The following is a 16,799-nucleotide window of genomic DNA, read 5'->3' as shown; positions in this document are numbered from 1 at the left end:
GCAAATAGTATCTATTTTATTAGTTTTTACATTGACATAATATTCCATGTCAAACATTAATTATATATTTATTTTCTCAGCATAAACATATCCAATGTTCTGAATTGTATTGATAAGAAGGATGTAAATTATGTCAGAATTCACTCGGATCCTTTCGGATGGTTTCTGTTCACTCAAAATTGTCATACAAAAAATGAGAACCAATGACACGGCTTAGGAATGTGTCACTTTACCTCAAAATCCAGTCATTGTGATAGTGGGTGTATTTCACAAAGGAGGTTCAACAAACTGTGAGATTAACCCTGAACAATGAGTTGACATTTGTATGTCAACGCTGAGTAGTCTGACCGGGACTCACTCCCAGAGTTAAAAGACCGCCTCAATGGAGCCCCGATTCATCGAGTCACCATGGCAACGGGTAAGCCGAGCCCGCCGCCGCCCTCTGCTTCCGCGTTGCTTTTTTATTTATTTTTGCCCCTTTCAACCGAGAATCTTAATGCGATCATATGTCGAATTTGAACATGTCTTTATTTAAAAATAAAAAAGAAAAGCGCAACACAATCACAATATTGCAGGGAAACCTGTTGAATGATAGCTCATTAATTCATTTCATTTAGGTGCAATGCTGCGAGGGAGAAGCACACTTGATTTAAGATGAAATATAAAAACATTATTCAAACGGGTGTAAGAAAAAAAATGGAGCGCAATACTGCTCCGATGTGAGCGTATATGACTATGCCTGGTAATGTTGCATATGATGAATTAAGTGTGATGTGAAACGATATCGCTCAATAAGGTAACTGTGCAGAAATGGCAGATATACGCGATCTGATAACATTCTCGCAACAATCATTTAATTCCCTGCGCAATATTTCGGCACTTCCATGAATAAATTTATTGTCAAAATGACATGCCATGTTCGTGGCAAAAGTGGACTTTACGCGAAAGACTACAGGCGTATTTACGCAAAAAGTCGCCGCAGTGTACTGAATGAATGAGGAAATGAATTGTCGTGTGTGGCTGAAAGGAGGCAGGCACAGGGAAAAACTCGAGGTTCTTTGTAACAAACCTGCTACCGACCAGGTTAGGTTGATGGACCATGTTACTATGGTAACTAGGGGTGTGAATTGCCTAGTACCTGACGATTCGATTCGTATCACGATTCACAGGTCACGATTCGATTCGATACCGATTAATCCCGATACGAATGGTCACGATTCGATACCGATTAATCCCGATACGAATTTATAAGTCGATTGTTGCGATTTTTTTTCTTTCATATTTAGAAAATACTAATCAGTAAGCTTGTAGAGTGTAAGATTTATATGAAAATGTATTATTTATTTATCTGAAATTTCAGTCTTATAGAGGTTGTAATCTGTTTCATGTTTGAACAGCATTAAAATAAAAATATTAAGGCTTAATGTGCCGTTCATATAACATTCTTCCATGCTCAAGGTGTGAATCCTAAAAAAAAAAAAAAAAAAAAAAAAGATTCTGCCTATTATTGAATCGATTCGAGAATCGCGCGATGTAGTATCGCGATATATCGCCGAATCGATTTTTTTTTTTTTAACACCCCTAATGGTAACTGACCGAGAGCTTAAATGACCTCTTTTTATGAAACAGGCTATCCTCTGGTTTCAGTTACCTCCCTTTCTGAAACGAGTTTCCCACTTTTCAGGGTTTCTTGACCCGGGTTTCTCACTAAACCTGCTTTGTGAAATACATAAATGACCAGCATTTCAGTGTTATGATTTGGCGACAGAAGTGGCCTCTTGTCTATTTTAAATGAACAGAAATGATTTGATTCAAGTACAGTGACCCAGAAAGACATTTTAGTGGATCCTGTTTATTTTCTATACCGCACTTCACATCTGATGGGAGGATCAGACAGAAGTCCAAGTGAGCCTGAAGTGCTTTTGTGTTCACATTGTACAGGTTAAACAACACACTCAATGTGGGCTTGAAGCTTTTAGGAGGGCTGAGTTTGTTGTTGGGAGTGTTCACTAAAATGTGCACTAAAAATGTGCCAGTTAGTTTGACCAACGAGAGAAAACAATTGCAGTGTACATACGAGACAACGTAAACTCTCCATTCACACATTTTTCTTGTGTTTGTAGTGTATCAAAACATATATTAAAAAAAAAAAGACTTTACACTTACATAAAACAAACGGTTTTGCAATAAGAACAAATTAACTAGCATCACAGAATGGGTTGTGTTCAACTTTGGAGGTTCCAATTTTTTTTTTGCCATTTAATTAAAAATGAATTAAACGTGATTTAGACAACTCTGTAACCCGAGACTACAAATTGGACTTGATCATGTGATCAACTCGAATGCGCAAGATCAACTGCGAATTATCCAAGAACATGAATGCAACTTGACTTGACTTATGGATAGTTTGATCACATCATCGTATATTCAAGCTTTTAAGTACCCTTATTTTAGTTTCCATTTTGGAATATAGGCAGTTTTATCTGAAGTTGGTGAAAAGCATGCGCTATTGAGTTGAGTTTAGGCCTAAATCCGTGTCTTAAAAGGGTACAAGTTGCTTTTCAATGTATCTTGCTGACTGCTAAAATCTACAATATTGAGACAGGAATGTAAATATACAGACAGTTTACAACCGTCAACCTGACTTACTGTAACTTAGTAGCCTAATATTTACTTGAAAAAACCTAGTAATGTTTTTTTTTTTTTCACTCAGAAATTCTAAGTAACTTTTACAAGGAGAATTTTGAGTACATTTTGCATGTTTATTAAAAAAAAAATATATATATGTTAGTCTTGAGGAACGAACCTATGACTTTTGGCCCTTCAGCTTGGGTGACAGCCACCACTCTACCACCTGAGCCATGCCACTCCTTCTATATTACCGGAGTCAGGTGGAATCCTCGTATCTCCAAGAGCTGGTTTCGGTCTTATTTTGGACACACTCATAATGCAGTATAGTGGCAAACAGCACAAGTGGCGTTGCTCAGGTGGTAGCATGTCTATCTCCCAAACTAAAGGTAAATAAATAAATAAATAAATGAACTAGATAAGTGTACTCAAAACTCTCCGTGTAAATTTTACTTTGAATATCTCAGTGGAAAACTTTTTTTTTTTTTTTTCCAACTTGGGTCAGAATGACGTAAAGAGAAAACAGCTTATGCCCAAGTACATGCATGATCCAAAGCATACCACACCAAGCACAGTGGAGTGAGTGTTGTTGCAGAGTCTACATTCGACATAAACTGGTAGTATATGCCGCTTTTTCTCCATGCAGACAACGCAGGTTCAATTCCCGGGCCATTGTCCCACACCCAGCTACTGCGGGATTTAAAATGGGTGGATTATGTCAGTAAGGCGCAAAAACGCTGCCAAACAAATCATGTGGTGAGCAATAACAGGACATGAGTAAAGTCACATATACAACATATACAGCAGGCATGTTTGTATGTTGCTAGTGGAACAAATTCACTGCTGTTGCGGATGATGTTAAATTGGCCAGGGTGATCACAGATCACAGCTGTGAAGTGGACACTTGGAGATCGCATTCCACCTCAATCGTCTGTGTCCTTGTGTGAGCCGCCCTTAGCTATGCCGTGGCCAAGGAGGGTGATTTAAAAAATAAAAATAAAATAAAATGATAATTACTGTTGTTCCGACACCGTTTTTTGGCTCCCGATACCCAGCTTTGCAGTATCGGCCGATACCGATACCATACCGATACTTACGTGTTTTTTTAAATCAACATGAGAAAGCTGTCCTGCCATTGGTTCAGAGCATTCAAGGGCCAATAGGATATCTTAGATCGGCATGCAGTGAACATGTCACATATCAATGAACAAGATGCTGCATCCAAAATCCTATATTAGCGTTGGAATTAATGGTATCGGCTTGTTACTTGTGAGTCGTCACCGATACCGATACCACTGTTTTATTGCAGTATCGGCACCTCTGCCGATACCAGTTATCAGAACAACACTAATAATAATAATAATAATAATAATAATAATAATAATAATAATAATGCATTAAATCACCAAAATTCGGTTACATCTCATGTGGGACAACTTACAGTAGACCTGCTTTAACCTGGTCTAAAGTTCAGTCTACTTTCAGCCATCAATTGCTCAACCCATCGGAATGCCCAGCATGGCACAACGTGGCATGCCGAACTCCCAAACATCTTGCACTGGCACGCAAATCAAGATGTGCCAGTTTTTACGCCTGAGCGCACGTCTATGAAAATAGGCTAAAGGTCTCCACAACCACAATGTGAAAGGTAATTTAAAACCGTTGCTGTAAAATATAAAGGAAAAATGATAAAAACGCTGCTATTGCTGGCAGTATCTGCAATATTGAATGTTGTAAACTGTTGTTAAGACTTTAATAGCAAGTTATTTTCATCTGCCTTTGTCTTATCAGTGTGGAAGTCTTCCTGTACGGACATGTATGGGGGACGTGATAGCGTCAGTGTCCATGTTGTGTTGGGGAATGCTGATGAACTTTCATAAGAGAATGCAGAACTAGGGGATGCTTGCTGTCATTAGCAAACTGAAAAATACAAGGGAAATGGATGTATTCTGATACCCAACAGTGTTTTCTCCCTAGGAAGGCTAACCCTGCTTTGACTATTAAAACGATTGCTATACACTTTTTATCTGATTGCAACTGACATTCCATACAAGGCACTAACAACACAACACAGCCAACAACGTACTCTGTTACATTCAACTAAGGTCATTTGTGTTCAACCCCCCCCCCAAAAACATAACAAAGCAGACTACATACCAGGAAACTATTCTTAAAAAGTCTGATGTGCCTTTTTACTTCTTTCTTTTGGTACCAACAAACTAAACAAGACACAAACTAGCACATGTTAAGCACTATAAAACTTTTTTTTCCCCCCTGATCACATCAGGCATTTGACTTAAGATGAATTTGAAATACTATCGAAGCATTTTGCTTGGACACTTTTTTTTTTTTTTTTGTCTCCATTTGCAAGCAAAAATTGAGTTAAAAGCAACAGCTATGGTGGCAACAAACCTCACTACAAGGAGCAATTGGGCAGATAGTGGGGGAAAAAATGGCCAAGTGCTTGCTCTTTATTGTCACTCCTAATTGAGGTTTACTCTTAAACGCATCATAAAACAATTGTATTTAACCAAATACAACATCATTTGACTGACTAAAGTCCTTTAGCTTTATGCTAACACATGATGAAAAACAACATAGGGAGATAGTATCAACTTCACAGTAATTAACTCATTTGCTCCCAATAACGTGTAAATACGTTTTTTTATGTTTTAAGTGTCCCGTTTTTTTTTGTTTTTTTTGTTTTGTTTTTTTTAATGCTAGAGCAAACATAAGGCTTTGATGCAGCCTCTCAACTGCAAAGAACGGTTGCAGAAATGGTAGTTATTACACAAACGGCCAGCAGGTGGCAGCAGAGCAAAGGAGATCAACCAGGGCCATCTAGAAAAAAAGTTCAATTACTTACAATTTTAAATAGATTTGTGAAAACTGATGAAATTTAGCTCTCTTCTAATGCTAATTGCTGCAAAACGGAAACAGATAGAAACATACTTTTTTTTTCCTGATGAAAGAAGAGACTTTAATCTTTCTTTTGATGCTTTTATAGCAATAGAACACAATATTCTGTGGACCTTGCAAAATCAGTCAAAATCTAGTAAAATAGCCGGGAGCGAACGGGATTGCTTCTGTGAAAATGGCTGGGAGTGAATAAGTTAAAAACTTTTAAATAACTAATTTCTAAATACAAGCGGAAGCAATACGTGCAGACACAAAATCCAACACTCATGTGCAGATATTCTTTATCCTCTAAGAAAAACAACTACCAGTAATATTTCAGCATGGTTGAGCCGCTCTTCTTCATTGTTTCATCATGAAATCCACGTGTATTTTACTGCCCCCTGGTGAGAATGGCACACACATACCAGAACGTGCAACATGCCCAATCTGTTGAATTCTTTACATCAAGGTTCACCAATTCCGGTCCTCGAGGTCCGTAGTCCTGCAGGTTTTAGATGTTTCCTCCTGCCAACACACCTGATACTAAAGATCAGGATCGTATCAAGCTGATGAGCTGATTATATGAATCATGTGTGCTAGTGGGTGGAGACCTCGAGGGCCGGAATTGTTTTTTTACATTCTACTGCAATTATTATTATTATTATTAGTAGTAGTAGTATTATTATTATTATTATTATTATTATTATTATTATTATTATTATTATTATTATTATTATTATTATTATTTTTAAGTTGCATTTCAAACTCAATTAAACCATATTTATTTCTAACCGATTTCAAAACAATTTTTTCACCAATAATGTGGCCTATAAAATGAACAACTCACAACTTTAGGTGGAACACACTTTTTTGGAAGGTTTACAGAAGACCTGCTGGCGCACCTTCGAGCACCGACTCTTAATGCAGACAAAAGTCTCTACTTTTCACACCTTTTTTTCCGCCCTTTTTAACTGAAAGCTATTGACACTGCTATGTTTATGTTTTAGGTCCATAGGTGCTACTTTTAAAGTGCACATCGCTTCACATTCACCTCATTATTAAATAGGAACACACGTGAGCCGAACTTCAACAGTCGAAACGAACAGTTCGAACAGTTTTCAGAAACCAACACACTCCTATATGTTAATTAGCCTACTTACATCATGCTTGCAATCACACACACCTTTTACTGACCAGCTATCATATTGCTAGCTAAACTGTGATGTCATGTCTTTGTGGGTTTTGGAGTAACAAATGAAGTTATCATTGTTGTGTCTTCATTCTGTATGTTGCAATCAAACATTTTGCCATCCTATTTTTACCAACATCATCAACAAGATAATGCATTCATTCAAAAATAATGATTGAGCTTCATTTCTTTTTACTTTGTTTGTTTATTTGTTTGTTTATTTGTTTGTTTATTTGTTTGTTTATTTCTTTCTTTCTTTCTTTCTTTCTTTCTTTCTTTCTTTCTTTCTTTCTTTCCTTCCTTCCTTCCTTCCTTCCTTCCTTTCTTTCCTTCTTTCCTTCTTTCCTTCTTTCCTTCTTTCCTTCTTTCTTTCTTTCTTTCTTTCTTTCTTTCCTTCCTTCCTTCCTTCCTTCCTTCCCTCCCTCCTTCCTTCCTTCCTTCCTTCCTTCCTTCCTTCCTTCCTTCCTTCCTTCCTTCCTTCCTTCCTTCCTAATAAGGCAAACTGTTAAAATGGATATTTTCAAGAAGGGACAATTCCAAGCTTACGTCACAAGTCAAAATGTCGGTTCATTCTACAAAAATGACACTCTCCGCTCTTTGAAAAGCATTGGACTTTGGATTGTGTAATTTGATTTGTAAGGATGGATGAAATGTAGTTTGACTACTACAACAACAACACACACACACAATATATATGAATGTATGTATGAGAGGTTATGACGCAATGAGTTTCTTGTTGTCATTTTGAAATGGGAATGAACTTGTCATGCCGTTACGGTTAGTGTGACCTTTTCATTGACATACTGGGACAAAAATTCAACCAGAAATATTTGGGGGTGGAGAGTGTTTTTTTTTTTTTGTCTTGGGGTCTGGCTATGTCGTTTGCATCAATTCCTAGTTATCGACGGTGCAGTCGGGGTGCTGAAATGTATCGGATGTTTGGGAATCTCACGAAATTCCCGATCACCATCCCCAAATTATCTATTCTAGCAATTTGGTCATTTTGGTGAAACATTTTACGAGTGTCACTGGGTTAAAACATTTATGTGAATGTTGACGAAGTATCCCTCAGTAGAGAAAGAGTGTGCATCGACAACTTTCCTTTCACTCCTTCACAGTACTATTAACAGTCGCAATGGGACCCAGTTTTCAGTAAATAACACCTCACCACTAACCCCACCAAGACTGGTCTCCTGGGGTGAAATGTCCTCAGCAGTCCCCCGGACAAATCCAACAGAACCTCAATTAAGTGTTAGTGGAATCAAGGGTCAGAAATAGCAAGAAAAGCATTTTCTTTGTAATCCTTGTGGTCATAATAGTTTGTGTGTTTGTGTCCCCCCACCCTTCCCTCCCACAGCTTCACGTTGCAGGAAAAAGAAGGATGAGGGCTGCCAAGCGTCAATAATACTGAAGCCATTACTGTGAATCCCAACAGCCAATGAGGAGCCGCCACAGCTAACAGTGAGCTCCAGCACTAAGATGGCGGGACTGACTCAAGAATAAAAAAATAAAAAAAAGTTTTGCGACAGCTGCTTACGTGCAACGTCATCGGCGTGAAAATTAACACTGACTGAAGTAAAATATGTATTTGCAAATAATAATGTACATGCAAACTGATAGGCTCCTGCTTTTGGTTTTGAATTGTAAAAAAAAAAAAAAAATTTGCACAATAAGTGATCTATTTATTATACACAGAATCTTTAGAAAACATATGCTCCCTAATTTAATAAACTATTTTCACAGCCAGTCGAAGGAATAATAATTGCATAAATATCAAAGGGCTGTTCTGTGAAATCAGTTCTGTTGTACATTTTCAGTCTTCATCTTTCTAGTGAGACAGTGAAGTCGGTATTTTGTTATCTAAATCCTGACAATGAATTGAAAAATAACTCATCTAAATCATCCCTTTTGAGTTTGCCCACTAAAACTGTCCCTCCAGGACACCAAGTTAATTGCTATCAGCAGTTTCCCATCAATTTGCAGTAACAGATGACAAGCTGCACGAAAATGTCACAGTTCCAGTTCCGGCTATTAGCGAATACCTTTTAAGGACAACATCTGACGGGGTCGTCTCATGAAATGCATAACAGCACACAGTATGCACTGTATTGAGCAATTATTATGATTATGTCAAGCGAATCTCCCCACAAATACACAGCACGTTCATTACCTTTCATGACCTTTTTGGCAAAAATCAATCCCAGTTCAGTATAGGCCTACCCACCAAGTGTCTTTCAGCCTGTTTTGAGCCACGTCTCACAAAGCTAGTAGTCGACACTGCCAGCCTGTTCACTCGCCAGCCTGCCAGCATCGTTGAATTACAGCATATGATATATGATGCAGCCAAAATTCATCCACCTCATCACTTACTGCTCTCCCCCTGACTCCTTTGTGTATTTATGTGTGATGGCGCCATAGTTGTGTTGCACTGAGAAATAAAAATAAAAATGCAAACTATTGGTTGCATGTGTGCTCCTTGTTGACCCACCACAGCTCACACAGGTCATCTCCTGTCTGTGATGAGAGAATGAAAAATCACAAGAAGCCATACCCGAAAATACACAGGATGTCCATGTCAGGGTAATTTTGGTCATTTCCTTGGCTTGCAGAGATTTTGTCTGATGATACCAAATCCTTTCAAAAAACTTTCTCCCAACAGCATGACGGTGTGAGGACTTCACTGTTTGCATCTCTAACTTACAATCACGGTTCATTCATTAATGTTTTAGTTAGTGATGTAGCTATAGGGAGACCGGGGCTAGTTGTATCACTTTTATATATATTTTTTGGAATCAAGACATCATATATAAGCAAAATGTATTCCAGATGAAAGAACAAAGTCTTAGGTATATTTTTTGTATTCATGTCATTTCCATACTTTGTGTCAATGCAGTTATGAGCCATCACATAGAGGGAGTGATCATGTGACATGTTGCCCCACCAATGGGTAAGTTGTCACACTATATGGTGCAAGCTGTCACACTGGATTTTGCAACTAATAAAACAAGGACAAAATTATCCTCGTTCTCCTGTTGTTGTTTTGGGGGGGGGGGGGGGGGGGGGGGGGTTCACCCATACAAATTGTTTATCATTGATCTTGAAAATTACCCTAGTCAATGAACAAACGTTAACATAAAATATTATGAAATGAAGTCCAGAGTAATGGCTGGCATCTAGAGCTGAGTAATAGCTCTCAGTCTCAAATGCTTGTTTTGCTTCCCTTAAACTAAAAAATTTAGATTAAATTTATCTTATTTTTTTTAACAAAACATTTCAGTTAATGGATGGATGGATGGATGGATGGATGGATGGATGGATGGATGGATGGATGGATGGATGGATGGATGGATGGATGGATGGATGGATGGATGGTTCATTATGAGACTAGTTAAACCAGTCCAGATGTGGGCATACTGTAGTTCCAACAACTGGACAATCCATTTAAAACAATGAAACAAAACCTGGCAAACTAATCTCCTCACTCTTCAGACTCATCATTTAAAGAACAATTCAGGTATACGTAAACTGACTTGCCAGAGGTGCATTTTTCATTGGCCCATTCTTTGCACATGTGACAAACAAACCCCAAAATGACTGAGACAAATTGCCCCAAACGACCATGTTGGCTAATATTTGCTCTAGTTTAAAGTTAGGTTAAAACAGAGCAGTGACTGAGGCATGACAAAATGCCCGAATCGCTCCTCAAACAAGTCCACATGTCAATGCATAACGCCTGTTTCAAAATATATCAAATTGAAATATTTTATTTTGGGTTTCGCAAAACAGATAACTGTCTGGCACTCATCTCAGGAGTCAGGACACAACCCCTGACCATTTATACGAAGAAAACTAGTATTTCACTTTTTAGTTGCGCCCTCTGGTGGAGATGAAAATTGCAATGTGACAACTTACCCGTGATACAACTAACTCCAGTCTACCTATATTGTTGCTAAATAAGGTCGTCAAACTTCACACAAATAAAAACATCTTCCATGAACAGTTCTCGTCATGAATCTAGGTGAGATGCCAGCTTTTAATGCCACCCAGTGGACTGATTTGTTACAACTACCTTTAAGTCTTTTCTTCCCCACATCAATAATAATTACACTACCTGATTTTTCATGTCCCATATGTCCTTCTATTGTTTGAAAAGGAAAAATAGCTCTCAGACATGCCCCCAAGGGGTTTTGTTGAGTTCACACTGTAGCTGAATTTCTCCTCCATCATTATCTGGAAGAACATACAGTATGTGCCAGCGCCTGCACTAACTATATTACATTTCACAGGCACAAATAGGGCATAATTCTGCCATAATTTACAGCATGTGAATTATTAGAGTACAGGATTAATGCTGGGGACCACAAAATCCATCCCATGTTGCCGGGTTGGCCGTTTCTGTTGCCTGGCAGCGATCCCCCAAACAAAAGGCTGGTCGCAGATTCGATTTTCCATTATGAGTACACGGTGTTGCCTTGATGAAAACGAAGTGAAGGCCAGCAGGTAACCCTTTGATTGTAGACCACCCAGTGACCCCAAGGACACACGTTGACAAAGATTGCCTGGCCAGGAGAGATGAAGTCATCTAGCAGTACTTTTAAACACATGCAAACACAGAGGTCTTTACTTTATCTGCATCACCTGTGCAAGTAGTGAGTCAGTTTGTTTGAGAGAGGTGTTCACTTGCATTCGCTGTGTTTTTATTTGAATGAGGCCACTAGTGCTTTTGCTTTTCAGAGTAGTCATTTTAGGACACATTTTTAGTGTAAAACCCACTCATATGTTTACTCGAGTTTTAAAATGTTATCTGCTTCTGCCTGGTATTAAATTTTTTTGATTATAAACAAATGTCACTGTGTGCCACTGTTTTCCCCTTTGTAAAGTATTTTGGGGTGGATGGGCAAATGATTAAGTTGCATATCGTTGGGAAGATCAAACAAGCAACAATTAAGAACTAATCCGTGTGCCCCGAGTTCCGCAGGCCACATCTCCAATGCTGTTTGGCCGAGCAGATACTGTACAAACATGAAGTGAAGCAGCACTGCCATCATCTGGACGAGTTATGCACGTCAATCTGCATTTTTTTTTTTTTTTTTTTTTTTTTTTTAACTAAGTAAGGGTTGAGGCTTGAGTTATAGGTTTGTTTCTTCTATGGGTGAACTTGTTCTGCTGGTGGACTGTCTTGAGGCTGAATTTTTCAGACAATACTGTTTGGGATAGATCAGTCAATTATATTTTTTGAAAAGGAAAAATAACAGTCCCTGTTACAGCTGTCAAACTGTGCAAAACATATTCAACATTGTGCAAGCTTTGTTTTACAAATTATGCTGCTACAAAAGGACTCAGTTTGAAGCACAAAGTGTCACAGCCATGTTTGTCTCTGCTGTTTTATCACAATGCATCATGCAGACTCAACAGCTAATGTCTCGCTGGCTGCAAGGTTCTGAGACGTCGGCCTCATTATTAGTGGAATGATGAGCAGCGGGGCGTTTGTTTGAAGAGACCTTTTGTGGATCAGGATGTGTTTTTTTTGAGTAAAGTGTTGTTGTCCTAGCAGCTTGTGGACTCGAACTCAGTGGAGCAGAACTCTCTCCCAATCAACACATTGTGATTGCACATCCCTTTATGAAATCAAACAAACATGCTCACACAAATTACCTTCGTCAGACTACGCATCATGCCACTCTTTTTCTCGCTTACTTGAGTTACTTGACATAATGGCTGTGAATACCCACTTCATAATATTACAAAGACAAAATTGCACCTGCCGCACCCTGCTATTGTATGTTTTTACCAACAAACTTGTTTTGAAATCAGAAAACAATTTAGTACAAATATTGTATAATTTGTGTTTACTCATTCAGTACCAGTGACGGCTATAGACGTCAGAAATCCATTTTAACTGGGCTGGTAGTGAATTAGTTAAAGAAAGGATATGGTGAAAATAAATGCTTGTAAACTTAATTAAAATGAATGAAAAATGCAAACTTGGTCCAGATTTTATGCTAAAATAAAAAAATAACAACTCAATTTAGCAAAAAACATAAAGTCTATCCACTGTATTTGTTTTGGCAGGCTCTATAAACTCAGGACCTCTTGCCTTGAGCTTGACCCTCATTTCAAAGTCCGTAGCATCTTCATGTGCATGGTTTGGAATGTGGGAAGAAGCCCAAGTACCAGGGGAAACTAAACTCCACAGGGAGTTGAGACTCAAACCCTGAACTTCAGAACTGTGAGACAGATATGTGAACCACTGCGTTGGACTTGTCTCCAGTCATTTCAAGAAACTTGGTATTGTAAGTTTAGCTAAGGTATTTATTTAGGTGAGCAAGCTGGACACTTTTAAGGGACTTCATAAGATTAAATGGGAATTAACTTAATGAAAGATTTGCCATAATTTTTGTAAAATGTACAAATTAATAACAATTAACGTTTTGTCAGAATTATTATTATTATTATTTGTTTTTTATTTTATTTTATTTTTTACCACAATCGATTTAATGGTTGACTGACTGATTGGTTGATTTTCCATGAAAAGTTTATCTTTATTTGCTACCCTAGTCCTGTACAGTTCTTATCATTTCGACATATTGGCTGAAGTTTGCAGTGGTGTATAATTAAGATGATGAGAATAATATTTTTCCTATTGCCTGTAACTGAATAAACAAACCAAAATAATATTATGATGCAGCACAGTTGAATAAAAAAAAAAAAAAAAAAAAAAAAAAAAAAAAAAAGAGCCCATCTACCCGTTTCATTAGAGTGTGCCGATGTACGTGTCCACTGAATGGATACTGGGCACCAGGTCAAGTCATTGAGTTTCTGCAGGAATAATCATTTTAATTCGAGTACCTGGTAAGTAACCATGGCAATAGGATGAAAAGGAGACTGTCGCAAGGCACATAATGGAAATATTCCATGAGTGAAATAGAAATAGTTTTGTTTTAAATATACAGTGCTCTATTTTCGTAGACATGCTCGACGTAAATCTTTGTTTTTGTGTTGGGGCAAGTTTAGTTTGTTGTGTTTGTGAATTGGTAGATGCGCTATTCCTCTTGGACTTGATTTTAGGCTCGGTAAAACCAGGTCTAACTTGTGGCGCAGATTGTGTAATGTGATTTTGGTGGATTTGATTGAGGTGCAGGCAAATAGATCCGGAGCTCTGTGGACATATGTGATGGATGTCATCGTATTCAATCCATGACTGTGACAGAAGCTTGGGAGAATCCTTTTGAATCATGGATAAATCAATGAATTCATTGAATAAAATATTATCACTTTTTTTTAAAAGTGTTTGAATCGCACCCTCCTGAACGCATGTCACAACTTGGTCTCAAATTGCGCACGTTGCATGTGTGTCCGACTACATCATCTGCAAGGGGAGATCTTGCAATTTGTCTGTGTTAACACATTTTGCACACGTCAATCACACGCACGGACCCTCAGTGAGTCAATTTCTGCTTCCGCAATGTCAAGCTCTGTGTGTACTCCCACCACCTTGGTTTTAATGGCAAGAGGGGAGCCGCTTCGATTGCCCGGGAGTCGGCTGCATTCCATTTTTCCCCACATTAAAAAAACATGTAATTCTGCTTGCTTGGGCCTAAATGCTGAGACATCTGCACAATGTCATCATCATGACATGATTTTTGAGTAAGCGAAATGCTTCTTTTTTTTTTTTCCACTTTGAACTGAGTCATTGGGTGAAAAGGGCATTGTGCCTGGATGCAGTGTCCAATCATTAAGCATTGTACGTCATTGTGGTTATTTTTGTCTTTATCTTGATGGCTTCTCATCAGACATCATTCAGTTTTACTCAAAATGATATGTAGCACATTCACATGAGCACATATAATGATGGCAAACTCAAATAATGTAATCTATCATCCATACACAACATAATGTTCCATTCCTGATTATGTGGTGATTCCGCATAATCCAAGGATGAACAATTTAAATGCTGGAGTGGGCCACAGTTTTTTTATCAGTGCTATTTGCAAAATACATGCTCTTAACATATTTCCTAATAGATTTCTCATGCATGTATTAAAGATCAACTCTCCCATCCGTCCGTCCGTCCGTCCATCCATCCGTCCGTCCATCCATCCATCCGTCCGGCCGTTCGTCCGTCCGTCTATCCAACAAAGGACTTGGAGCTTTTTTTTTTTTTTTTTTTTTTTTCTCTCTCTCTCGCATAAAAATTGGCTTCCCCCCCAGTGCAAAGGGCTCTCTTGCAGAAAACGGGCCACTCAAGGGCACAACAAAACTGCTAAAACAAAAGAAAAGAAAAAAAGAAACCACATTAAGTGCAACAACTCATTTTGAACATTTTTTCATTAAAATCAAGCCATTTTTATTTGAGGTACGTTTGTCTTGCATACTATTTCAAATGGGCTCTTTGTACAAATCCATTACTTCCTGAACTCAACACCAGTCCTTCATTTCCTGTCTTTTATGAGTGGACAAGCTGATTAATCCAGGTGTGCCTGATCTCAGTAACTACAACAACATTGGCCAAACACACCTGGATTAATCAGTTTGTCCACTTATGAAAGACAGGAAACAAAAACGTGGTATTCAGTTCAGGAAGTAGCTGAGCTGTGCAAAGAGCCCATTCCCAATAAAAAATAAAATAAAAAATAAAAATAATAATAATAATAATAATAATAATAATAAAATAAAATGAAAGGCTAATTAATTATTATTTTTTTTAAATCACTTTTTCTTTTTTTCTTTGCTTCATTTTTTTTTGTGGATCTTGTTTACTGATTATTTGTCCGCCTTTTTTGAAGAATTGGGGGGGGGGGGGGGGGATGGGGTGTTGTAAAATAAACAAATACATACATAAATAACAAAAAAATAAAGTGTCTCCCACACCTTTTTTTTATTATTATTTATTTGATTATTAATCAGGCATGGTTGTGCAGTAATGTTTACATGTTCTTATTATGATTATGATTATGATTATGATTATGATTATGGCACAGAGTCCATTCATGCAGCATGCCCGTGACGCACTCCTGATTGGTCCTTTCACATTATGCCTTTTTTGAAAGGCTCCATATTGAATGCACTGTGGTGCCGCCTGCTCCAGCTGTTCCATCATACTGTATGTGTGCTCTATATGCATTACAACTGCATGCTACTGTGAGCTGCTGCTTCGTCGCCTTGAGCCGTGCCCGTTTCACCTCCGTTTGTGCGCCTGTATGCAGGTTTGGAGATATGTGTGTTAGAAAAAGGGCCCATTTGGTAGCAATCATCAGCTGATGCAGTCTTTAGCCATCCAGAAGGCCACCACGTCGTCGTCGCCAGAGCCACTTACACAATCAGTGAGTCAATCGCAGCCAGTTCAGCCCTGCTTGCAAGAATGTAGGATCCTGTGGACCTCACATTGCAACCGTTCCCGAACTCCAGGTGGTGAAAGTGAGGCTACATTTATATCTTGCAAGCAGCAAAGTGAAAGTCCTCCTAGGGACATGTGAGGTGTGTAAATTATTTTGTGAGTATGAAAACGCATGTTTTTTCTTTTATTTCATTTTATATATTTATATTTTTGATGCTTGTGAAAGGTAAATGTTATTTTCAGCCAATACTTCATGCATAGCTTTTCATCATCAAAGCCGGCTTTCAGCAGCTGCCGACGTCATCCGGATTAATGGATTTCAAAGTGTATTTTGGAAAACTTCAATTTAATAGTCAGTTAAAAGAGCATGCTTGTATTACGCTGCACAGTGCATTACTGTTGGCTATGAAGAGCAGTAAATACACATCACCGCCGCCTTTTTCCCCCATATCCAATGCTTTTATCAACTAAGTGTTACTTTCTCTGATTTTTCAGCCCCCGCCACTTTTTCCAGTGTTTTTTCTGAGAGACAGAATACAAATGGGCATTTAATGGCGGCAAAATGTTTGTTCTTTTCATTTCCGTGACCTTTGGTGAATACTAAGCACAACATCCACAGTCATTCAAAGTTGCAGTCATTAGACGCTGAAGTCTGGACCGTTTTTAAGCATCGACACACGCTGTACCTGATCCTTGTTCATATTAAAATCTGCCTGTTCAGATGCACTTTCTTTGTTAATAACAGAA

General features: G+C 38.2%; 1 protein-coding gene across 2 annotated transcripts in view; it reads left to right on the top strand.

Annotated features, from left to right (window-relative positions):
* adrb3a (adrenoceptor beta 3a) overlaps positions 1 to 9,733 on the top strand; it is a 14,487-nt gene extending 4,754 nt beyond the window's left edge. Inside the window, exon 3 of one of the 2 annotated variants that reach the window (XM_077522602.1) lies at positions 9,609 to 9,733. In XM_077522602.1, the coding sequence (XP_077378728.1) occupies positions 9,609 to 9,666 (58 nt within the window). In that variant the 3' untranslated portion in view covers positions 9,667 to 9,733. Of the gene's footprint in view, positions 1 to 8,072 lie in introns of both variants that reach the window. The other variant, XM_077522604.1, reaches the window with a different exon arrangement.
* The last annotated feature ends 7,066 nt before the right edge of the window (positions 9,734 to 16,799 follow it).

This window comes from Festucalex cinctus, chromosome 5 (assembly GCF_051991245.1).
Source record: "Festucalex cinctus isolate MCC-2025b chromosome 5, RoL_Fcin_1.0, whole genome shotgun sequence".
In the NCBI taxonomy this organism is placed as follows: domain Eukaryota; kingdom Metazoa; phylum Chordata; class Actinopteri; order Syngnathiformes; family Syngnathidae; genus Festucalex; species Festucalex cinctus.
Note: the sequence above shows the minus strand (reverse complement) of the source record. Positions and strands in the feature narration are given on the sequence as shown.